Genomic DNA, 25,702 nt, shown 5'->3' with positions numbered 1-25,702 from the left:
ACACAGCAATAGAAACAAGCAGGATCACTAGCCCTGAGGAACAGCCATAAAAAGATCATGCTGCCAGAGATTAATTGTATGTGACCTCAGCTTTGCAATGAGCAGCAAAGCTGCATACTTCCATTACTTTTACTGGGATCAAGTTCATGTTACATCAAGACTTGAAGCTAAGTCCTAACCTGCTACACCTAGCTAAAAGGATACTACTAGCAAAAATTCTCAAGCAAGAAAAGCAAGAAAAGGACAAAACTACTTACTGGATAGGCATCAGAATCATCATTGCTCATCTGCAGAAATCTCTCAGGCCTGGCTGATGAATGCTCTGGACCCTGGTAAAGGCATCATAAAACAATGTTAAAGAGCCAAATGAGCAGTTAGACATCAGTCTAGATCACTCACTGCTTGAGTACCTCCTGTGCCCTCTGCACCAGCTGCACACCCACCCCCCAGCCAAAGGCATCAACAGCAGCAGTGAGAGAGAGGACACACCCCAGGACAGGAATTCCTCATCTTCTGTTTTCATAGGAGATTTGGTTTCACCTGTATTTCCACCATGTGTTTCTACCCTCAGCCTAGCTGCACAGTGAAGACCAGTGGAAAAGCAGTGGGTCCACGTGGGCACAACAATGACCTTGCAAAGAGGAGCACGAGGAATGTCAGGAAGAGAAACACTGGGTGCCCCAGAGTACTGCAGTGACTAACACTTCATGCATGCTGAACAGGAGCAAACACAAAGGTAACTGCTGTAACTTTTGTTGTATTAGCAACAAAAGCAGGCACAGGATCTCTCCCACTATTGTTCACTGCTCAGTACAGGACCAAATACCGAGATGAATGCTTTAACTAAAATGGATCAAAATACACACACACATAATCTGCCAGACTAACCTAAGATTAATTTCTGCCTCCTCAGGAGATATTTTATGTTCTGTCATTACTGAACACTCCCATCCACTGTCTCACTAGCAGTACCCACGACAATTACTTGAATTGCACAAACGTTCCATTTTACATTAGCAAAACATGCATGCTGGCCGCAGAAATTATCAGGAATAAGGAATGTAGCAGAATCTGTTATTTTTCCTTTTCATGTTCCTGTTTATAAAGGGTCAGAGAAAGCTGTGAGGAGTATGAGAATGCAATGTGCTTTTCTATGTATTGCTATTGCTGACAGCCTTGGCTTGTTCAAGGGACATGAACCCTTAGGAAGGACTTTTATTTCACACACAGCTGTAGATTATTTGAACCCAAAGACAAAATACTACACCTCTCAACTCTCTCCATATCTCTAAAGCTAATCATGTCCACAGAGACTTTTTCTTTATATGGCTCTCATCGTAACTTTGTCTGTTGAAATCTTAATACATGATCTCCAAAATCAGTCATTATTCTGACAATTAGTAGTCCACCTTGATGGAACACATCATCCTTCCTAATTCCAAGTGCAGGATTCCAGATCCATAGGAGGGACACAAAGATGATCAGAGCACTGGAGCACCTTTCCTATGAAGACAGGCTGAGAGAATCAGGATGGTTCAGCCTGGGGAAGAGATGGTTCCAGGGAAATATTTCACAGCACTTTCTAGTACCTAAAGGGGACCTGCAAGAAAGTTACAGAGCGACTTTTTACAAGGTCACGTAGCAATAGGACAAGGGGAAATGGCTTTAGGCCACAAGAGAGCATGTACAGGTTTGATACAAGGAAGAAAATCTTTGCTGTGAGGGTGGTGAGGCACTGGCACAGGTTGCTCAGGGCAGCTGTAGATGCCCTGTCCCTGGAAGTGTTCAAGGCCAGCCTGGATGGGGCTCTGGGCATCCCCTGGTCTAGTGAAAGGCTCCCTGCCATGATGAAAGGGTTTGAATTAGATGGTCTTTACAGTCCTTTCCAACAAAAACCATTCTATGAATCCATGACAGTCTGCCACGTGGACTAAGGGAATTCAAAGGAAAAAAACATTCTGTTGGCAACAAAAGTGTAACAAAACAGCCTAGAACTGTGCCTTGTATCACTGCTCCTTGGAATTCTGCCTTCAGTTTTGAGGCACCAAACAATCTGGTCACAGACAGGTAAGGACCTGAGAGTAAGGAGCAAAGCTGCACGAAACTATGGTGAACAGTAGCAGCCCAGTTTATTGTAGCACCTCTGCTGTTCACATCTGTGTGCTGTAAATCAAATCCTGCACTAAGCATGGCACACACAGCACAAAGCCAGTGCTTCACAAGCACACTGCAGTCAGTACACTGGGAACAGAGATATTACCAGCAAACAATTACAGGACAGGCAGGTGAGGCTTCCCCATCACTCACACACTGCCCCAGCAACAACCTCAGCCCAGAGCCTCAATGTTCACATCCATCTTCAGTTTCTGCGCTGACACCACCAATCAGACTGCCAGCAACTGCTGCGTGGGATGGGGTAGGGTTGATTTCTACTGTGACCACCTATCCAGTGAGACCTATACTGAATCCATTTGCTACTTTCAGATGAGTCCCCAAGGAGCCATTAGGCTGCAGAGTCTTTCAATCACAGCCACTTGCCTGTGAATGCATGACCTAGAGGTGAAGGGATCCATATCCCATCAACAATCCTTCCCCAAATCATCTTGTCCCCAACAGTGTAGTTATAGAAAAACTAGTCCTCCTGTAATGAAAAGGTCTTCTGGGAAGATAAAAGATTTCAACAGCCTGCTGGGATTCTTAAATATTCCAAAAGCAGCTGACACTAGTAGCAAAATAAGCATGTTTCAGAAGATCTGTGCAAATCTTCGCTGCCAAGTGGCTATGGGGAAAGAAAGATTAAAAGTATTGTAAGTAGCAGAGAACCAGCCCCTTAAGCCGAGTGCTTTCCTGCAGAGGACCACATCTCCTGCTGAGGGCTCATTCAGGCTGTCCCCTCAGGATACAGTTAAAAAAATTAATTTATCAAAACCCTTGTGAACGGCATCAGACCCTTTATTTAAGCACAATGGATATGGAAAGCCATTTATAAGACATGAATGCACCCCAGTGTATCAGGACAGGATCGTAATTGAATGGAAATAAACTAAATTGTTTGTGAGAACAGAAATGACACAGTTTGCGGTGAAAAGGTCTAAAGCATTTATACAGGTGGAGATTGCCACTGTGGCACATACTATGTTTTTTTAAATAGAAAACTAGGAATATACATGCAACAATTCATGAAGGTTAATGTATTTGAAAAGGAGAAAATTAACCTCGCCTGACATGATGTTCACGTAAACTTAAAAATAATTTAAAATATCTGAAGAACAATTCCACTGCTAATATGAACTCCATGGAACTTTAGGGTGTGCCCACGCTCTTCTTCTCTCTAAGACACTGTCTAATTCCTCCTACTAGCCACCAAAGAAAAGACAGTCCACAGCTAATAGAAACATTTTCCTTCCCAGAAAGAGAATTTCTGGTTAAGAGATTTCTTATTACATCAAAATGGACCAAAGTAAATTATTTTTGAAGAAGTTTTAAAGTTGTTTTATATCATTTCATGGCAATAGAATTTAGTGCAGAGTTTATACAGACATACTTTATGCAAAATAAAACCAAGCAAGCACTCTTAGACATGATTTCTTTCTTATTGTACACTGAGAGTGCAGCTTTCTAGGGAAAGAAGGCAGTGTCTTAGGGAAAGATACCAAAAAAGAGAGGGGAAAAAAAAGGAAAGAAATGAGGGGAAGCGGTACATGCCACTAAGAAAGACACAAAGCCAAGAGCTCAGAAATATTTCTCAAGGTTTTTTGGTTACCAGTCAATCTATCTACATTCTTCTCTGTAACACTGAGGCAGCCCCACATGCTTCAGAGTGCCTTCCTCCCCTGGGTAGCTATCACAGCGGATCCCCAAGACACCTCTGGCTTTTCCCGCTGCAGAGAAGGCAGTGCAGGCAGCACTCCCCTCCTGCAGGTGCCAGCCAGCAGCGCTCACCATTCCTTCCATCCCGTGCGGCAGCAGCAGGACGATCCCGTTGTGCCGAACCCACTTGGTCTGGCCGGAGCTGATGAACTGGTCTATTATACACTGAGCCGTGTTGTGAAAGTCCCCAAACTGGGCTTCCCAGCACACCAGGGCATTGGGACTCGCCATAGCGAAGCCAAGTTCAAAACCTGACAAGCAAACAAGCAGGAGAATGAGAAAATAAACAGACTTCCTGAAAATTCTGTTCATTCCTCTTTAAAAATTAAAAATAAAACAATCCCAAAGTTAATGTGTGAACTGGATTTTTGGAACCCCGTTATAAATCATGCAGTTTTCAATAGTGCCATTTCTAAGCCTGACTTCAAGCCTTCAAACTTTTCCTCAAACACTTCAATATCATAGGAATTTTTAAACAAACTAAACCCCCTCCCTCCACTCCAACTTTAGGATAATGTTTCCTTAAGAGCTCACTACTATCTTCTCCTGTAAAAATGCACTTACAGCCCAGTTCAAGTTATTGATTAATTTTAATATTTCCACAGCCCTACACAACACCATCTTTCTTTTCCCCTCTCATATGCAGATGAAGAAGAAAATTACTGATGACATCAATTTTCAGTCTACAGACACGATCCTAGTCTTCAGATCTTCCAAAAAAACTAGAATATAACAGTTGCATGGCAAACACATCTGGGACTTGGATAAACAATCCTTTCTTAGACAGGGCTAAGGATCCTTTGGGTTTCTTCTTCAATGTGAAATTATTTGATCTCTGTTCATATTTTCCTTTGACCCTGCAATATAGCAGAGCCTGGAGTGCTGAATGAGTACCTGTACTCAGATTCTCCACCTCTAGTTTGGGAGTGATTATAACCAAAAAAGGTTAAAGCTCTCAGTAAAAAGCAGAGTTATATAGCAGTGCTCTGGTTGTAGAGGTTGTGGCCGAGGCAAAACTGATTCAATATACACAGAGAATAGGTATTTAAATGATAGATACATTTCATCTTGAAGCCCTACACAGAATATAATGATCTGGTTTCAAACACAGAACTTCAGTGTGGGAATAATCTCATTGAAGCTTACCCCAGCAGATCAACTACCTTTTGGGTCTCCTAGTCTACTCCTTGGTAATTCCAACCCAGTTTTTCGTTTACCATCCCCATGGCAAGAAATCTTTAAGTCACTTGGCTTTTGGACTACTGATCTCTGAACGGCCCATCCATGACTCCAGCAGATGCTCATGGTCCCACCTAAAGGCAACTGATACATTAGAAGCCAAAAAAAGACTGTAAAGTCAGACAGACGACAGGTCATTACCAAAGAGAATGACTTTTGCTGGCCTTGCCTTTGGTCCGACTGCCTGAACAGCCCTTCCTCCATCTCTGGCCTCCGTGTTTGTGTAATTCCATTGTTCTTAACACAATGAAAACAGCGGAAAAATTTACACAACTCCTTCACTCATATTCCCAAAGGTATCTGAAAAATAGATTTCCCTAGATAGGCTTGAATCCCATTCTAATTTTACACAAGCATTAAGAGACCATTTCTGCTGATTGGGTGACATGGTTGAGAAAATATGCAATATGTTCAAGACTTATTTGTGCAAATGCTGCTCTCTGTAAGGGTGGGGTAATCTAGCTTTTAGAGAAGCACAAACTGAGGTCTTGACCACTCAGAGTTATGGATAACCAAACAGTGCTTTTCAAAGAGCATGGAGCTCAGTGCATACTTAAAATTTGGTCACAGCACACACATAATTCTACTTCATATACGAAAGGTCACCCCTGAAATTCATGTGGAAAAAAGAGTATCATTTCTCATTTCCTATCTTGTCGACAGCTTCACACTAATCTCTACAGGGTAACAAAGTTCTAGGTGAAGCTGCATCGAAAAGTGTGATCTTAACACAGATACCATTTGCAAGACTTCTGACAGCTATAAAAATGTCTAGGAAAATATATCCAAATGTAATCTATATATTCCGATTAGTATTTTTAGAATGATGTTGCTGAGACTACTATTTCATGGCACATGTGTCTGTGGTATACACATCTTTAGTATACCAGAACTCAATTTTCCACCAGGGAAATGGCAATGAGAGTTACTAAATTAAAACTATTCCAATTGTGATTATAGCAGTGGAATAGCTTTAACTCTTGACAGACTGAAGATTCTGTGAAGAATTACTACTGCAACCTTCATGGCGAGAAAATTGCTTAAAAAATAAGATCTGAACTGCTAAATAAAAAAAGTGCTGGTGGAGAAAGATCTAGACAGATGCAAGGTAAACTGCCCAGGAGAGAGTGGGGTGTTCTCTTGAAAAAAGGAATTGTTGGGGCACTAGAGTCATAGTCAAGGAAGGTGACCTGAACTAGAAAGTCTCCAGTGTTCTAGAGATGAGACATGAAATGCAGGGGAGCAGGTTCTGACCCAGGCCCCTCGTGAGGGCTCAACCTCAGACCAGAAAAAAGAATTAAAAACAAACAAACAAACAAACACAAACAAACAAACCAACCAAAACAAAACAAAAAAAAAAACCAAAAAAAAACCCAAAAAAAACCAAACCCACCAAAAAAAACCCCACCACCCTACAGTAGAGACCTTGCGAACTTTGTTGTTTGCATCTGCAGAAACAAGAACTGAACATTTTTAAAAAACCTGTGCAAATTTTGTGGGTTCAAAGGATTAACTCTTACACAGCTAGAAACAGAGAACAGGTTGAAGCTGTGAGGAAATCCAAGGCAACCAGGCAGCAAGACAACTTTCAAAGAATGTCAGGTAAGGAGCCTGCACACCCGAAGGGTGTTGGAGAGCAACCAGCCAACTCCAAACAGCAGGCAGCTGCTCAGGGCTCAGAGCACACCAGGGCACAGGGAACCAGGAACCAGCACAGCAGTTTGGTAAACTTCTACACTGAGGAAACAGGGAAGAAAAACACACAGCACTTGATTAAGGCTGCAAAACTAATGTTTCAGTTGCTGGAGTTCATTATGGTCCCTAGATGACAGACCTAGCAGAAATGCTTGCTTCTATTAGTCCAGTGCCTGCTGTGCTCCCTCACTGTTCTTCCGTCACTCTGGCACAGACAGAAATGTTGTCAAGCAAAGTGGCAGCTTACACTGCATACTGTGTTGTGTTTCCCCCACAGCATTTTCATGATTGTCATAAGAATAGCTGTTTTTCAATTAATGTAAGTAAGGCTACAGCCATAACGTAATTCAATATGATTTTGAAGTGACTTAGGGCATGAATTTTAACTGACAGTTAAAAGGGCTTATCAGTATAAGGATTTTATGTCAGAATGAAGAAAGGTTCAAAGATAGATTTTTGCTATCTTTAACAGAAATTCTAAGCACAGGGACTACAGAGGGATATGCATCCTTTCACAAACCCAAACACAGCTCAGGACAAAGTGAAGTTAATACCCATCTGGTGGCTGACTATTTAACAGGGAGACTGATGCTTTCTCAGACTCCATGCAGATGCAATTGATTACTACAGTCTGTCCTAGTTCCTAACACAATTTCTCACAGGTATTTGTATTTGCTATCCCCAATACTAAAAATACATTGTTTGACTGAGCAGTAATACTTCATATTTCATTCTAGGTGTGTATTGCAAAAAATAATTTTACATTCATCTTTTGCTTTAAACTTGACTTTTTTCCCTTGAAAAAATTATACTCCAAGTCTCATGGTTCAGGAACTTCCTGAACTACACACTAGTTCCAAGTCTATCTTGCCTGATATTCCTTGAAAGCTCCCAGTATGGGATGCCCCAGCCCAAGATCTCTCAAAGGCAGTATTGAATCTGACAGAGAACTTCACCTCTTAGATAGAGACTTCACACTACATAAGTCATTCTGAAGGATGTAAAGAAATACAGGAAATCCTTTCAAGTATTTAAAAAGCGCTGAAGAGGTAGAATGGAGCATCTATAAGTTTTGTTTTTCTCCTGTATCCTAATCAGCAAATAAATTCAGACAAACATCCTATGCCTGAACAACTTCTCATGGCTATCACTTAAACTTCCAGATATTCAGTTTCAGTACAAGGAAATTATAGCAAAGCAAGTGGATGCACAACTGAATTACGATAATCTGGGTTTAACTAAAAATAGTAGACATAGGATGTCAAACAAAATTATCAGAGGTTGTCAAATACTCTAAATTATCAGAGATTGTAAAGTACTCTAATTTAATGCCCAGGTTACACCCACTCCAGGGCTTCCTATAGAAACAACATAAGCAGTTGTCTGCACTACAATTGAACAAGGCTACCTTTGTTTCCTTTCTAAGTGAAATCTATCTTGCCAGAGTATCATTTTAATGGAGCAGTGGCTCCCCAGGTGTTCCTAACCAGCTGGACTATAACTTGGTGCAAAGCTCACCGCTCTGAACAGATACCAGCTCTTAACTTACGTATCTGCCAAGGAAACAATCTGTAGTTATATCATGCTGGGCTGTTTGATCCATTTATACTTAGCTCTCTGTCACAGAAACCAAGGGAATTCCCAAAATGCTTCTGAGATGCTGCATGTTAACAGTCATAAAATAAATTCCTAACACTTTTTCACTATTTTTTCTCCTTTATATTATCTCACAATTCTCCCTACAGCCACCAAACACTTCAGTGCACTAATTCTAAACTGGTTTTTTTAACAGAAATAGATAGTAGAAACAGCAGTTAGAGAAAATAAAGTGTTCAGGGGGTTTGCTTCTCCTGAGGAACCAACTCCGTGAACTGCAAGCCTTCACTTATTCTTCTATGTATTAAAAAGGAGACCTAGTGGTGTTACCAACCAGATAAATACCAATTCTGAGAGCTCTTCTTTGACTCACAGCTTTAACTAGAAGAGAATGTTCACACACTGCTACTTATCCCAAAACTATCTCTCTATGGAGGCAATACACAAGAGTAAACATGTTGGAAAAGGTCAATATATAAAAGCCAGCAAGAGAGAGAAAACTTCATTATAAAATCACTTCAACACAGAACCTGGCATTTTTAGTTTAAAAAACCCAACCCAACAAACACCAAAAAAAAGCGCCACATCACTTAACTATTTGGATCAATTTTATCTCCTTTACTGTTAGAAAACAGCTTGGACATAAGGAATTTAAAGTTCTTGAAAATTAAAAGTATCAATATTATTAGTTTTGAAGAACCTGTCATCCCATCTGCTGAAGTAGAAGTGCACAGAAATGGTATTCTTGTTTTCAGCATACAAACAAAACCCTATTTTACTCTGTTGCTTGTGTTCAATGAATTTTGTTAAATCAACTTTCACGTATCTTTTGCTGGGTGGAAGGGCAATACCGAGCAGGATGAGATCAAGAAAGAGAAAGAAAGAGACCCCACTAAGTTAGTTTTTTAAAGAAAGGAATTATGACAGTTAGAATTGCCTTCACGCCATATCAACACTAGGCCTCCTAGTGACATGTTATTTTTGAAACAAAATCAGATTTCAACCATATCCAGACATTTGTCACTTCTTTTGGAATGTAAAAAAACCAAAGCCAGAAAGCTATGACCGACTTACACACAAGTTTTGCAGCAACACTGTAAAGAGGCTCGAATTATGAAACCCCAGAACACACCATGAGAAACAATAAGAAATTGGAAACAACTGTTCTTTGAAATTATATTCTGGATTTTTATCCATGTCAGTTATTTTCTCCCATTTATACACATCCTTACTTGCACTCTCCTATTTAGAGTTTACCTTTGCATGTTAGTGATACAAAAAATGTGATTCTGTTCACAATGATTCTGGCACAGAGTTAACAAAATACTTTAAAAATCTGGTTTTCAGCCCATACTCCAACTCTACAATTTTATACCACTTTAATTTTAATATTATTAGCCATAGGTAATACGCAATATTGCAAAAACAACTAAGTAACCAAATAATTTTGGAACTTGGAAGCAAGCAGCTATCAACCACCACTTTTATCTAGTACAATGTTTCAGGTACTTCCTTCACATGATATTTTACTATCCGTAGAATCAGTAACGCTTTTGATAAATTATTAGATGTATTTGTTTCATGCTCCACATTCCTCTTGCCACCCTCATCATGTCAGAGTAAGGTTATCCATTCTCTGTGGCTGAAGGTAAAATAATTCACAATGATTAACGCTATCACTAAAAACAATTTGTTTTCTTGAAATAGCACATTCAGATAAGGGCAGGATGGATTTTTTCCATCTCTATGACGAACTGTCCCTGGTTTTCTTGTCAGTTCCTCCTCTCTTAAGAAAGCATCAGGTGCACATTCCAGCACTGTCATGATCAACAATAGCAGATGGATGCTTTTAACTGAATCCCAAAATTATAAAACGCTTAAAGGATGCCAGAACCCGAGAGGAAGAGCTTTGATACCTGTTTCGTATGTGACCATTTTACAGGCTTGTTTTTTTCCCCAATTTGTCCTTGCTGAGCTCTGCTGCTTTGTGTAGCAGCCCCACCAAACCCCAGGCAGATGAGACGTACCTAAAACCCCGTACTCAGAGAGGGAGCTGTTGCACACGGTGTAGGGGGCTTGCTGCTCCCAGAGGTGATTCATGGGAACACAAGTTCTCTTGTCAACTTCTTGATCATGAAGCACATGGTGACGATGGCTGCAAAGAGTTGTTGAAAGAAATTTATTAGCCAAGAATCATTTGGGGCTCTAACAGAGCTTTTTTCGAAGCTGAAGTATCAGAGCTGTATTCTGGAAAGCAAGCAAGCACCATGGTTCTCTCTGCTACACACAACATCCTGGTCTGGTTGAAACCATGGGAAATACATTCTCATGTCTAAATACAACTTCTGCACTGGAAGGACTTTCACTGACTATCCAGGCTTCTCAAGCACTCACGGAAATTAAAATTACTTCACCGCTAGTAGAACTGGGGAGAAAGAGAAAAGGATGGGGAAGTTGTTGCTATAAAATAGAATTATTAAAGAAATTCCGAGGAACAAAATTGTTATTAAAAACATTTTGTTCTGCCTTCCTCACAAATTCTAGTATTTTCCTTGAAACAATTGCTTGCCTTTAATGGAAAAAAATGTAATCTAATCTAATTTCAGCACTGAAACTTGAAGGAGTTGCATCCTCTTTCCTGCTATTTCCACTCACACGCACCATTTACAATTCTCTGGAACACCATTAATCAGCATTAGAATGGGGAACCAAGGAATACTACCAAAACAGAGATGACTGAAGTAATTACTGCAATCCATTAACTGTCTGAGCAGACTGAGTGAATCACAGCAATATGTCCAGCTTTACAACTGCTAACATAAGGCCAGTTATTGTGCTAGTAACAACACTGTGTGTTGTAGGACTGCCAACACCGAAGTCTGAATCTTTTTGCACTTTCCTTTCCTATAATGAATGCTAGCAAAAGAGCTCTGAAATTTATCTAGAAGTCAACAATGTAAAGCCAGAAAAAGACTGAACCTTTGAAGAGCAGCACAGGGAGGGAAGTAGAGAGAAAGGGGGAAATTCACACATCAGGCAGCTGTTTGGCAGAACTCATTCTTGCCACCCTAATTTTGATTTTGTCATTAAGCCAACAACAGAAGACCTAGCTAGGTGTTAAGCTTCTCGAGTACCAATTTTTGTGTTTCCCTAGTAAAAGGTGATTAAGAGGAGCATAGATGGCCAGCCAGAAATATACAGACATAAAATTTGTACATGTGCAATTGTCAGATTTACTGACATCAAACCAGTACAGAACCAAGGCTGCTGATACCCTCTGTCCTCAAGAGTTTGTCCTCAAGAGGAGAAGGTGCCTGGTGGTTCTGTCTGCAGCTTTATCTAGCTTCTATCTAGAAGAACACTTCTATTGATAGTGTTGAGGACTGAAACAGGAAGAAAAGAAGCCATCACATAGAATATTGAAGGAAATGATTATTTTCTAGACATCACTTTAGAAGCTCCAAAACAGTGAAAGCACCCCACCATGATGTTTTATTATGGCAACGTGGTTCTCTCAGTTCTTCCCAAATTCTAGCCAATACTGTACCAGAGAAGACAGGCGCCAAAATTTATTTCTTTCTTCTGCAAGCATTCACAATGGAGCACAGTGCAACATTCACCTCAGGAATTGAAAAATCACATCAAAGGTTTCAATTAAATACATTATTAACATTTTACTCTATAGAGAATCAGATAAGGCAGCAAACTGTATATATTTTACCAAGTGATGAGATCCTGCCTTCATACATGCCCCATAGGCATGAAAAGTCTCAGTACAAAGGACCTTATTTGACTTTAAAAGCCTCACCAAGTGGCAACACATCTGTTCACAGGGTACACAAGTTCCAAGCAGCCACCACTGCAATGGTATTTAAAAGATTCAGATGTGCTGCAGCAAGCATCCTCTCATCTCAGCAATTAGATGGCATGCAACTGTATTTTTTTTTCCTTAGAAAGCAGGGGGAAAGATAACAGTTCTGCTTTTCAGCAAGCGAATGTAGAAAGTGTCTAAAAATGTCTGTTCTGGCTTAAATATTTTACTTTAAAATGCTGCTTACAGATACAAAGGAAATTTGATTATTATTGACTGCTAGAATCTATAACATTCAGATTAATGCTGAAGAAAAAACCCCAACTTCCCCCTCCCTGCAGAAGACTGTATTCTTGAAACAAATGCCAAGTTGTTTCTTTAAGTGTGGTACTTTAACAGTTTTAACAACATTTAACAGTTACCTCAGTACTGACCTGAAAGTCCCTCTCTCCACATCCTGCCCACTTAGTCGGACGTGGATCCCTTCTTTGAGAACAGAGCCAAAAGCCATGTATTCTGCTAAGGCCCAGTCAACAAGCCTGTTCTTGGTCATTTCTGAGCGGGCTTTCAGAATCCGAGAGAGTCCTACATTGGAATAAAGACCAGAAATGAATGCATCTGTTTCAGAGAAACTCTATGTACACCTTACATTCACCATTCTCCTTCCTCAGTGGCTAGGCTAAACACAGATACCAAATCAGGTCTATAAATTGTTTTCCTAGAACTGAACTGCTGGCAAAACAAAACAGCTTGCTTCCCAAGCAAATGGTTGTGTAATGTTCATACCTCGTTTTGGAAGAAGAAAGTAAAGTTGACTGTGGCAGAAACCCCTGAGGACAATTAAAAAGACCCATGGTAAAATTCTTCTTCCTCAAGATTTATTTTCACATCTCTAACACCAAGTACTGTTTTATAAGAGACTGAAAATAGCAATTTGGTTTCTGAATTTTTGTCTTCCTCCCTTTTCTCATTTTTTTCTTGGCATTTGTCTTATTGCACTTCTGGAGATGTTATACAGTGACAACAGGCTGGATTGATCAATACTATGAGTATCATATAAATATAAAAACTGTAGCAGCTGCCAATGGATTTTCAGCTGGTAACCAACAGCTGACTTTTTAGTGAAGATTTTATAACCTCATGAGCCAAAACACAAGTTACAACACTAACCTTCAAAGGGAACAAAACCTCACAGCTGCACACAGGTGCTTCCAGCTTTGAGGCCACGGGTCTCCTGTATTCACTGTCAACTGACAGCATCTTATTTTTGCATTTGCACTGATGATTTTGGTAAGCTAAGTCCCATACATTATTTTTCCATATTTCCCTTTCCTTACTTTCCACAATTTTACAGAAATTTACCCCACTTTCTTTCCACATAAAACTCTCATTGAAATTGCCTCATCTTAAGAAAAAAATAAATCTTGAAAATTTTCCCTTCAGAATATATTAACATTTAAAAATAAAAAAAATCTAGAAAATATAATCTTCCCATTATTTGTTGCAAGACTATATTATATTAAGCTATTTCATTCGAGTGAAAGGACAAAGTACTCCAAATTTCTATTTCTCTCCCCTTCTATTTCTCCACAAATTCTCTCTCATGGCCTTTTAAACTGCATAAAAGAATGTAGCATACCATAATTGTTTTGAACTATGAATCTACCTTATATACTGATAAGAGTTCCCTAGTGTCAATGGTTAATTAACTCACTAACAAGAGACCAATTTACCTTTTTAATTAGAATGTCTAATACTAAATTTTATTGGGCAACTATAATTTTTAATTTATCAGTGTCACAACAAAGTGCACAAATGTGTAGAAGAGTTAAATTTATCCATTAATTGTATCTGCTCAACAAGCCCGCAATTAGTAACTGGGAATGCCCTACCACCATTACTTGTGTTTCATTTCCCAAAGGAACACAAACACATAGAATATTTACAGAAGACAAACTTTATTCCTTGATGGATGATGCTAGAGAGGATTAGCTTTTTCTCTTTAGAGATTTTAAAGAGAAAAAAGCTTTTTATTCCTTATCCTTAGTATGTACCCTTAGCACGTACAAGAAAAAAGATCCCTAAACAAAGGGTCTCCATGTTTCCCCATGGAATGAGCAGGTTATTGCTCCCAATAGTTGCTAGATTTCAGCCTGCCCAGGAAATAAAACTATCTCAGATCTCTGACAGTGTGGGGGCTCCCCAATGAGACAGGCACTTACTCTAATAGATGCCAAAGCGAGGACTGAATCTTTTCAGGACAAAAGTTAAGACTTTTTTGGGGAAAAAATGCAAGAATGAAAGGAGTTATTAATTTAAAGTTGCAAAGACACTTTTAACTGCCTGAGAGGAAAATCTATTTTAATGAGGTATGGAACAGAAGTGATGTGATACTTTAAGAATATTATGCTGAGAACAAGCAGCAGGAACTCAAATGTCACATTCTCTTCACCCACAGAGTGGAAGAGTCAAAGTAAAAAAAGTCACAGGCATTTTCCTCTGAGAAATGGCCCAAGAATAACTTCTGTGCAGAAATACAGAAATGGAGCAAGACATGAAGCCAGTAGGAGACACAAAGCCTCCAGCTGACCTGAGTGTATTTTGAAGTCTTCGACTGGCACGGAACTAGCGACATTGCCGATGTGAGTCAGCAGCTCCTCGGAAATGCCGGTCGGAGGACAAGACATGCTCTTGGGTTCTCCATCCACGTTAAAGAAGCCTGGGAGGAAAAGATTTGGTGAGATGTTCAAGGGCTGTTTAGGAGATACGTGTATTACCTACAATTTACTCAACAACTCAAGTGACATTCTAAGAAGCAGACTAAGCCTAGCTCTACCCCCTTTTCAGGGAAACAATACTTCTTATTGTCTCCATGACAACAGAAGCTGATCTTACAGGCACACAATGATCTATTTTGTTTCTGCTTCACTCCCTGTGAAGTTCAACTATGTGGGCAGAGGCAGCCAATAAAAGGCATATAGCACTTCAATCCCTCAAATAAAAATAAATAAATGAATAAATAAGCGAGACATACTCCTTCTTCCTGACAGCCCAGAGAGTTAACAGTACAGGAAAAATCACATCTCTGGTAAACTGGAAAGTGGCTTTTCCAAAGTCACAGCTTACTTTGCGCATTTTTTAACAAAAGCATTTATTTCAAGTTGATCTGGCAGAATGCTGTATTTGCTATTAACAGGGGCAAATCAAAGGTCACATATTCCATTTGAAAGGAATGCTGTCTGATAAAATCTATTTAAATCCTAGATTTTGGTCACTCCTTACCAGGCCAAGGTGAATCCAGCCAGTGCTTGATATGAAGGATCTTATTATCTTTAGATCTCGTATATGCTTCTTCACATATTCTGTCATACTTTGCAATTTCTTCCTATAGAACAAAAAGGTTTTAAAATGGATAAACATACACCCTCATATCTTACAGATGACATCTCTCATTCAGCACGATAAAGCCAGCTGTTTAACTCTATGAGAAAATTTAGTTACAATAATACAAATAAATAAAATTAATTTTATCTAGGATCAAACTGCCTTCTAGAAATATGCTTACACACATCACTAAATAAATCATTTAGTTCATTGGACAGGTGTTACAGAGGAGCGTACCAAGAGCTGAAGCTGCAAGCATTGCTCTAGAATGAGACAAAACTGAAATACCAAATATAATTTACAATCATACTTCTAAGATCAAAATCATCCAGCTCTCATACTCCTGGCTATGAAAGCCAGTAAAATTTGGAAAAGAAGTTTTCAAAAAAATTAGTCTGTCTGGGAGAGCCTAGCAGATAATCTGCTGGCCACACCTCCCAATGGCAGCAGACTGAATGCCATATTCCATAGTGGCAGAATGCCTCTCCAGTATCTGTGTTTCAATCCAGAGTCACATTCAAGTTATTGAGCTAGCTAACCTTTAAAGGAATTAACAGTAATGTTGAGCTCAGTCTGTACAGCCAAACATCCATCCAGGATCCTAGATCCATCACCAAATCCCATGGTGCCTCTACTGGCACACTCTTTCAATAAATGATTTAGGAAAGCTACTTCTGCCTGAGTTGTGATCCTTCTTTTACAGATAACAGAATGCATGCAACCAAACTGTTTATTTCTTGATCTGCAGTATCATGTCACTACACCTTCCAGAAGGTCCTTGAAGGTTTCAGGGCTCCTCAGAAGGTTTCATCTGCACTCTGAACACCCATTCTCAAAAAAAATTAAGGCAAAGACCTAACCAGTTTAATACAGACACCAGACTCTACACTTCGTCTTTCTAGAATACTTCAAATGATCTCTGAACTTGGTTGAATTCTTGCAAGAAAAGTAAAAGGTTAAATTGATTCTATTACATCATCGCTGGACACAAGCCTGCCAACTTTATCAATATGGAGCTATCAACAGGAGTGTTCAAATACTGTCTTGCTGCTGAATCGAAGTTCTAGAGATGGAGAACAGCTGAAAAATGCCTCTATTTTCCAATTTCTCATTTAATCACCTTCTTCCTCAGGACTGAAGCAATTTTTTTTATGTGCAATATATATTAATTGCTTCAGAGCACTTCCAGTCATTTTGTTACAACAACCGTATTTTACATGAAAATCCAAGCCAAACTGAACCACAAATTGTCAAAGGGTAAAGACTTATCAGAGTCAGGGAGTTTTCAAGCAGGCAGCATACAGTGACAGTTGGGTCTTTCTCCTTACAACTCCTTAGATTCCCTCTAACTCTGCTGGTGTGTACCTCAAACTCCTGCAGTGTCACAGTCCCATCTGCAATCAGTTTGTCAGCGTATTTCTTCAGCACCGGCACCTGCTTGTGGATCTGCTTGTACATCAGAGGCTGGGTGAACATGGGCTCATCCATTTCATTGTGCCCTCTCCTGCGGTAACAAACCTACAAAGGGAAAGATTGCTTCTGGTGATAAGGAAAAATGTAAAATGGAATATTTCCATTTCAGAGTTTTACAGAGGTTTTAAGAGGTTTATTGTATAAAAAACATTCATGGCTTCTCGTGGGCCTGTTAGTTGCTTGGCTTTTTAAAATGAGGAAACTAAAGGCCTTTAAAATCAAATACATTCCTTGACTGGACCTCCTAAGCCACAAAGAAATAAGATTAGTATAATCTTATAATGCACAGCATGAAAAGTTAAGAAAACCAAGACTTACCAAGTCAACGACCACATCCTTATTGAAAGTGTTTCGCCACTCTGCAGCTACGTTGCACACGTACATCACTGCTTCAGGGTCATCAGCATTCACGTGGAAAATGGGAGCATTGACCACACGAGCAACGTCAGTGGGATACGGAGATGAACGGGCCATACGAGGGTCTGTGGTGAAGCCAATCTAAAAATTCCACAAGCTTCTATTATAACAATTTGGGTACTTCCCTCTACTCTCTTTTGAAGTTTGCATTTAACAGCCATTTACATAGCAACAGCATCAGCTTTTCATTTTGGCTAGCTAGCTTCTTTTTGCTCCCTTGAAAACCAAAGCAAACCCAATCCAATTAGCTATTATAAATTGAATGGAATGCACATAGGTGATAAAATATTGTCCACTCAAGAGTTGCTTGATACTAGCATCATCTTCAGAAACATCTCAACCATTCTAATAATCTGAGGGGGCAAGGAACCCAGTTAATAACAAACAACAAAAAGAGACAGATGGGCAAATATTCAGCAGAGAAGTTGATTGGAAAAGGCTGTACTTGTTACCTGGTTGTTGACCACAACGTGAATAGTGCCATTTGTAGTGTAGGATGGGAGGTCACTCAGATGAAATGTCTCATAAACCACTCCCTGTCCTGCAAAGGCGGCATCCCCGTGTAATAATATGGACATAACCTAAGGGAGAATTGTACACACATATCCACACATATATTAGAAAGGAAAACTGCCATTTGAGCTTCTCAGCAGGATTTCTTGGCTCCATATTTCTGTAGTGCTTATAACAAAACAGTAATTTTATAATAAACCATAAATTTCTCAGCATTCTGCTGTCTTTTTTCAGTTTGCAAAGGTAATAAAGCTTTAAGCCTGCTTCCTGAAGTTACCCTTGAGGTCTCATGTCAGAATCCTTACCTAGTTCAACAGGTGATATATCCCTTTTGTGAAGGAGGAAAAGAGGAAGATTCTGCAATATGAAACTACTGGTAAACTATTTTTATTGGAAATACCATGAAAAACTACCATTAAAAGTTACTACAGTAAATAATCTTTACCTTTTTCCCTGCCGTATCCCCTCGATAAAACTGTTCAGCTTTTGTTTTGCCTTGCACAACAGGATCAACTGCTTCCAAGTGAGAAGGGTTAGCCATCAGGGACAGAGTGATTTTCTTGTTTGTTTTTCGGTTGATCCTTTCATGGTACATTCCCAGGTGGTATTTTACATCCCCAGATCCCTAACAAAAAAGACATAATCACAATTCAGAAATGCTATTCAGACCTGCTCCATCTGCCCAAAATTCACGCTTCAGCCTGGAAAATGTATCTGGTTACCTGAACATCAGTGTACACTACAGGTTTGACACTGCAATTTCAGACTGGGACCCTGTTCCTATTCTATTATCTTACTGTTGTCATCAAATGTTAGATAAATGCTTACAGCATATTAATACTCTGTTCATTCATATAAAACAAAAAGAGATGCTTAGAGGTTATGAACGCTGCCAAATGAAACTTATTTATATACAGTCATTCTTGAGAAACCTTCTGCATGTTACAAGTATAATATAATTTTTAAATTTGTTAAGAAATCTCACCAAATCATGTTCCTCAAACTAGAAAAGAAGGCGTTGAAGCTAATAATGCTGTTTTCATAGTAACCATGACCAAAACAACTGAAAACTGTCATGAATATTGACCTCTCTATGCAGATCTAATGAAAAAAGCATCTTACCTCATCGGCTGCTTCAAGTTTGGGATCAAACTGACAGAAGATCTGCTCCAGCTCTTTTCGGATTACATTAGCCAATACATTCAGTCGACCTCTAAGGAAATTCCAAACACAGTTATGTCTCAAAAATAGGACAGAGTCAACAGTAAAAACTTACAAAATCTGCAAAACTGTCAGAAATTTGCAAATGTTCTCTTCAAACTCTGAAACCCTTGATTCAACCCTACTTCCCATTACAAAGTTCCTCCAATGCATTCCCTCAGACATTTTAGAACACCTTGTTTTCAAAGTGAATTTTGTAGCTATCTAGCAGTCTTTAAATAATCACTTCATAAATTACTTAAGGAAGACTGCCGAAGTTCAAAACAACCTCCAGCTTTCCCAGTTCTAGAGACTCCATGCAATAGCAGAGATACCATGGCTGCTGCCACATTCATTTGCAGCTTCAAAGTACACTGAGGAGGCTTTCTCTGCCATTCATTTTTGAAGCCTGCAGCCTCTTACTGACAGGTATTTGCTACAGTTCTGTGTTTCCATTACTTGTTATGACTCACTCTTCATACCTCAGCTTCTAATATCAACTTTTTAAATAAAATTGTTGAACCCAAAATAAGCTAATTTGTCAGGGTGTTTCCATTGGCATTACCTATGAGGCATTCCCATTATAACATATTCAATTCCCATTTCACTGGATTTATCAATGATGGTCTTAAGTGCAGGAATCATTACTTCACATCCTTCCAAACCAAATCTCTTTTCGGAAGACCACTTGCGAGCAAGGAAGTCTTCAAATCTTTGCCAAAAAGAAACAAAAAAACCAAGAGAAATTATTTGTACTAAGGTAATGTAGCAAATATTTATTGTTTATAATCTTAGAACAAATAAAGTTACATTAAACTGTTTTAAAACATTCATGAATACATGTTATATGCCTCTGGAATTAAGTCACACATAAGGAGGGAAACAGGAGAGAATTCAGTCTTCTTTCTACCCCATCTGAAAACTATTTACTAGGACTTTGAAACAATTAAGAGTCCCCACCTCCAACAAAATTCACTTCTCAAGTTACACTCTATTCTCATGTACACAAATCTGACCACTGGGAAGGCCGAGTGACAGCAAAGAAGTCTCTTCTATGAATTGAAGAAAATACAACAACCTGTATTTTCTAGTACTTGTTAAAAAAAAAAAAAAAATACAGAGTAGAAAACACACCTATTCCATAAGTCTCATTCAATAGCAAGGCTCCTCAGACTGTGTGATGTAACACATAGGAATGGGCCAAAAATCAGGATACTTGTATCTCTGCCTCAGCTTCAGCAGCAGAATGATGTCAATCCCTGACAGCTCTAAGCTCTTTCATTCTTTAATGCGTTTGGGCCAGGGGCAATGTGAGTGGTTAAAAAGTACCTTTTACAAACATTGAAAGGATTATACATTGTAAAGCTTGGAGATAAGAAAGGCAAAGAAAATACATCTTCATGAAAGTAGTTGTATTGGTTACATCATCTGTGCACTGCCTCACCCCATAACACTGCCACAATCCATTAATATTCAGCTTATTCCTCAATCAGAATCCTGACATTTACCTCTTCAGACTGAAGTCCTAAAGGCAGTGATATGAACTGTTGCCAAAATCTCTCCTAGCTCACCCATCACCACCTTACAATCCAGCCATCTAAGCAACAAGCCAGACCCTTAGCTGAGCTATTCTGGCACATTTCCGCAGGGAAGTCTGTGGGGCTATGGCAGTTTTTACATAATGGGAACAGCAGGTCCCACAGCGCGAAGGAAAGCAGTGCACACACTGATTTCTTCCTCTTTGCAGCAGCAAGTTGAGCCAGTACTGGACAAGCAGCAAGTCCATTACTTGAGGCAATCTGCCATTAAATGTGCAGAGCTACAGTATTTCACAGTCACACCTTGCCAGTCCCCCACATGCCACTGGGGGACACAGAGCCCCAGCCTCTGTCACTATATGCATTCAGTACCCAGAGAGGAAAACACCTGGTGAAAGCTGGTAGCTCTCAGAAGGGATTTATCTGGAAATGCTTGACCCTGCCCAGGCCCCACATCAGGGTCTAACATGTTTAGCATGTGAGCATTACAAAGTAGCTCAGAAATATACAATGAGTATTTTACATAAGGAGGAGTTAAAAATGACCCTTGGTTCAATAACCTATCAGTGAAAACCACAAGGGATGAGAAATCCAACTTCAGAATTCGTTTTCAAGTACCTGAATTCTGTAGTTCTTGGAATGAACATTTTTAAAAACAGTCTTGAGCAAAACTTTGAAAACCTGCTTTACAAAGCCACAAATCTCAAGAGAACAACCAGTTTTCCACAAACCCAGACTTTTTTCCTAGGCCATTTTCAAACAATAAAATAAAAAGCACTCTAAAGATAGCTGGATAGAAATTTTTGTAAAACTTTTAATTTGTAAAACAATTAATTTGGCAGAAGATGAACATTAGGCTCCTTCATGCCACTAGAAATCCCCAATCTTTTCACAGCTTAGGCAGGAATAAAAGCACAAATTCTTGTCTTAGGATAAATGGAGATGGTTCATACTGAGGGCCTGTTAAACAAATTACTCAAGTGTAATATTCCCTCGAGCACTAAGTATCATTTTTTGTTCCTGTTTAAATGAAACTTTTAATGAGACATTATAATACTGGCAAACAAAACACCGAGCAAAAATATCTTTTGACTCCTCCAATGAGCACTTGATCTTTACGTCCTTGAACACACAATCTTAACCAAAAAATGTGCCTTTACAAATGTCTGACTCTTGTGTTTAACAAGGGACATGCACACTGTTTCAGGTTGTAGGGACTGAAATAAATCTTGTGTCTCAGAAGCCTTGTTTCAGGGGTAAGAGGATAATTCGATCTCTGGGATCACGGTATTTCCACACAGATAGCCACAATGGGAGCAGTCAATAAGCCATTTCCAAATGTGCTTTCTTTTACTGTAGATACTAAAACTGCTGCTGCCAGGTCATGCAGCAGCACAATACATCTTGGCACATCTCAAAATGAAAAGGGCAGAAACAGTACTTGAAATCACACACCAACATTTTTCTGGCACTTATTTTCTGAAACAGGCTACAAATCTTGAACACAAATGCATATTGCTAGTGTGCTGAAACAACTTTTTCCTAGTCTACCTCCTCATGCCAATGAAAACACTGCCAGGCATGCCACTGAAGGCTGTTTAAGATAACAACTAAGTCACAACAAGGACCCTGACAGATTCCTCACTTTCCAGCACACACTTTCCTTCAAAATGGCAGCCACGTTAACTACACCCACCTGTACTCCAGATTTCAGCGACACTGCTCCCCCCCACGTCAGCAGCTTCCAGACCCAGAGCTCCCAGGCAGCAGGCACAGAGCAGACCTAGCCCAGCCTAGCGTACCTCATTGAGCGCACCAGCCTGGCCAGCAAAGTCCTTTTGTCCTCGTTCGTGAACTTCATAATTCCCGGCGTCTCAAACTTCTGACGGATCCACTGGCACTGCTCCACATCGTTGATGAACATAAACTCCAGGCCAATGTGTTGGCAGTAGGTATTCTAGCAAGTGAAAGCACCAACAGAGAAGCTTTAGGAGCTAGGGGGCCACAAAGAAACTAATGTATTAAGTTATATTCTCTGTTACTCTCCTGAAAGCTACCTTGTCTTCCTCTTCCGCAATATCTTCCCAAAAGTAATTCTATAAATGAATAAATTGTTTACTGAATCTAGTTTTATATCACAAAGCTTTCTCTACAAAGTAACATTTCAAAATTTTTAAACTGGAAGATTCTCATCTGGTGCTACACTCAAAGTAGGCAAAACACACGCCTTACACTGACTGGCACATTTCATCTATCTCCATGCTGTTCTTACAGGCATAGTACACTCTTCTTTAGACACACCAGCAAAGATTTCAAGTAATTTATCAAAATTTGTGTCTTCTATCACATCTTTTTAAATGTCACCTTAAACCAAGAAATAAAGGCAGTGAGAAGACAGCTAGGAAGTCAAATGCAAATTATCTGATAACTGTCAACCTGGAAATGTGAAAAAAAAAATACAAGCAGCTCAGAGCAGAGAAAGGACAGGGAGAAATGCAAAGACACAGCAAAAAATTTATCTCCTTGTTAATTTTTAAAACTTAATTTTTCTTACCTTAAAAAGAGAATTTCATTAGAAAAAATATGTCCAAAATGCAAGTCAACAGAAGCAAGACCTACTGTGAGTTTGAGACAAAACTACTCTCAACACAGTGTGTGCCCTCTACTGCCTGTAAGGAGTTGAACGTTAACCTCTATTTAAAAAAAAAAAAAAAATCCAAAGCTCTAGAGAGAAGAGGAAAGCAGAGGGTTATCTCTCCTTAACACAAATCAATTCTCTAAGGCTTTTAGATTTTGCAATCGATTTTGTCCTTTTATTTGCAGATTACAATTTTAAGGATCACTGATACACAGAAAAGCTAGAAGTGCAAAAACAAACAAAAAAAGAAACCCAATCAAATATAGAGCTCATAATGCACAACAAAGATAATGTGGTTTAACAATATACCATGCCTCAGCTAAGCCAACGTAAAAGTCAGGCAACTGGGAATATCCAACAATGACTCACTTGGCAGTCTGCAAATTCCTTACCACTCCTACTTGCTGCTTTGTTATTTGGAGTTCACCTCTAATGATATTTGTTCCTTCAAATTAGTTTTTCTTTGAATTATTTTAGCTTTGATGACTTCCTATGCCATAAACCATGTCACCTGTCAGATAATGAAACTTAAGAAAAAATACTGGGGATGGAAAACAAGGACCATTACAGTCTACAAGCTACAGCTGGGCTTTTGTGAATTTGGTCCCTAGCCTTCATATTTTTCCTCAACTAAAGGTTTCCCTAGAGGGGGGGATCTGACAGCAACCCTTGAGTGTCTTGAGCACTGTGTACACAGGTGTTATATCTGTGGTACAACACTTCAAAGAATTTCTAAAGGCTCTACTCATTTTAAACAGTACCAGTTCTTTCCAGAACAAGGGCTGGTATTAATATTCTGCCCTATTCACCTGTTTTATACTCATCCTTCATATACGTATTTCCAATATCCAGCTAAATGCACCAGTGGTGCTGCTACCTCTAGAAATAGTACAAAGGTAATTTTTAATGCTATTGGAATCCTTTACATGCTCTATTAATAACTGACAAATGATAAGGGGGTTTTGCTCCTGACACCTGGCAGAAGTTCACTCTGGTCTGAATGAAAACAATCGCAAATGAAAACGCCCCACTGACCTCCAGGCGTCTGATGATCTCTCGCAGAGAAAGACTGTTCTCATTTCCTCCTATGAAGGTGGTTGTTGGCAGCTGAAAGACTTTGTCCAGATCTGATTCGTGCAAACCATAAAACCCTACAACAGGTACGTTATTGATTAGCAAAGTAGAACAGGAGACAAAAAGAAAACCAGCATTGTTTTTCAGGCCATGGCAATTACATTTAATAAAGCAATATTAAGAAAGAAGATACCAGAGAAGATACCAGACTAAAAATTGAAAGTGTGAATATTTTGAAAGTATCCATTAGTAAAATGGAGTTTAATCAGGATTTTTAAAAGAGCGTTTGAACTAAATAGTCATTATTTGATTCTTTCTTAAATGCTTGGATGAAACAAGAAATTAGAATCATCCAAGCCTTTTTTATGTTTTACCATATTAAGACACATGTCATCAATTTTCCACACTACTTCTTGCAGCTCAGTTTAATAAAATATCTGACTCTATCACGAGTAACAAACACAAAAAGAATCCCTTCTCACTGACAGAACCAGTTGGTGGAAGCATTTTACATTAATAGATAGACAAAGGGAATGGAAAACAGGTTCAATAAAATGCTGTACAAGCACTCTGGAGAACTTTCAAGGTATTTCTATTCAGCCTCTTTCTCTTTTTAGGGAAATTAGTTTGAAATAGCTGTGTAATGACCTGTACAGCTTGAGTTCCCAGGCAATGACCCCTTACAAAATACACAGATTTCTAACCCCCAATCTAAAACTTGTTTAAACACATTGACCCATCTTGATTTGGACATATCTAAACTTGTTCTGGCTGAGAATATAATTTAAGAAAATATTTAACCTATTACACAGTTTCAAAAGCCAAAATATGCAACAGACAAGACTGAAAGACTGGTATCAATGCAACTTAAAGGCCTTGTATGATACAAGTTTAACTCGGACCTGCTAAATTAAGGAAGGAAAAACAGATTTTTATAACTGTATGAAGCAAAGGTACAACATTTTAATACACATTACCCACAGTACAGAACCTTATATATACATTAAAACTACATGTGTTCCTACACATATAAAAATATTTGAAAAATTAAAAATAGCTTCTCTATTTTTAATTTTGAACTCTTTATCATGATTCCAGATAAGCTGTAGACACCCACTTTAACACTGATTCGACAGCATGCACAATTCTTAAATCAATAACATACTTAAATGTTATGTGACTTTTCTGAAGATAAAAGCAAAGCAGAAATTAAGGATGAAATAATAACCACTTAAGAGCTGAAGACAGGCCACA

At 39.1% G+C, this 25,702-nt stretch overlaps 1 protein-coding gene across 1 annotated transcript in view; it reads right to left on the bottom strand.

The window, feature by feature from the left end:
* Window positions 1-25,702, bottom strand: part of OGDHL (oxoglutarate dehydrogenase L) — a 47,947-nt gene that overhangs the window by 5,494 nt on the left and 16,751 nt on the right. Inside the window, 14 exon segments of the mRNA XM_040071625.2 lie at window positions 258-329; window positions 3,943-4,121; window positions 10,428-10,555; window positions 12,646-12,796; window positions 14,802-14,930; window positions 15,494-15,596; window positions 16,961-17,113; window positions 17,387-17,566; window positions 17,938-18,066; window positions 18,444-18,623; window positions 19,121-19,211; window positions 19,764-19,910; window positions 22,539-22,693; window positions 24,410-24,525. Coding sequence (XP_039927559.1) covers window positions 258-329; window positions 3,943-4,121; window positions 10,428-10,555; window positions 12,646-12,796; window positions 14,802-14,930; window positions 15,494-15,596; window positions 16,961-17,113; window positions 17,387-17,566; window positions 17,938-18,066; window positions 18,444-18,623; window positions 19,121-19,211; window positions 19,764-19,910; window positions 22,539-22,693; window positions 24,410-24,525 — 1,913 coding nt within the window.

Source organism: Hirundo rustica, chromosome 8 (genome assembly GCF_015227805.2).
Source record: "Hirundo rustica isolate bHirRus1 chromosome 8, bHirRus1.pri.v3, whole genome shotgun sequence".
Lineage (NCBI taxonomy): Eukaryota > Metazoa > Chordata > Aves > Passeriformes > Hirundinidae > Hirundo > Hirundo rustica.
This window is presented reverse-complemented; position numbering and strand designations above follow the sequence as displayed.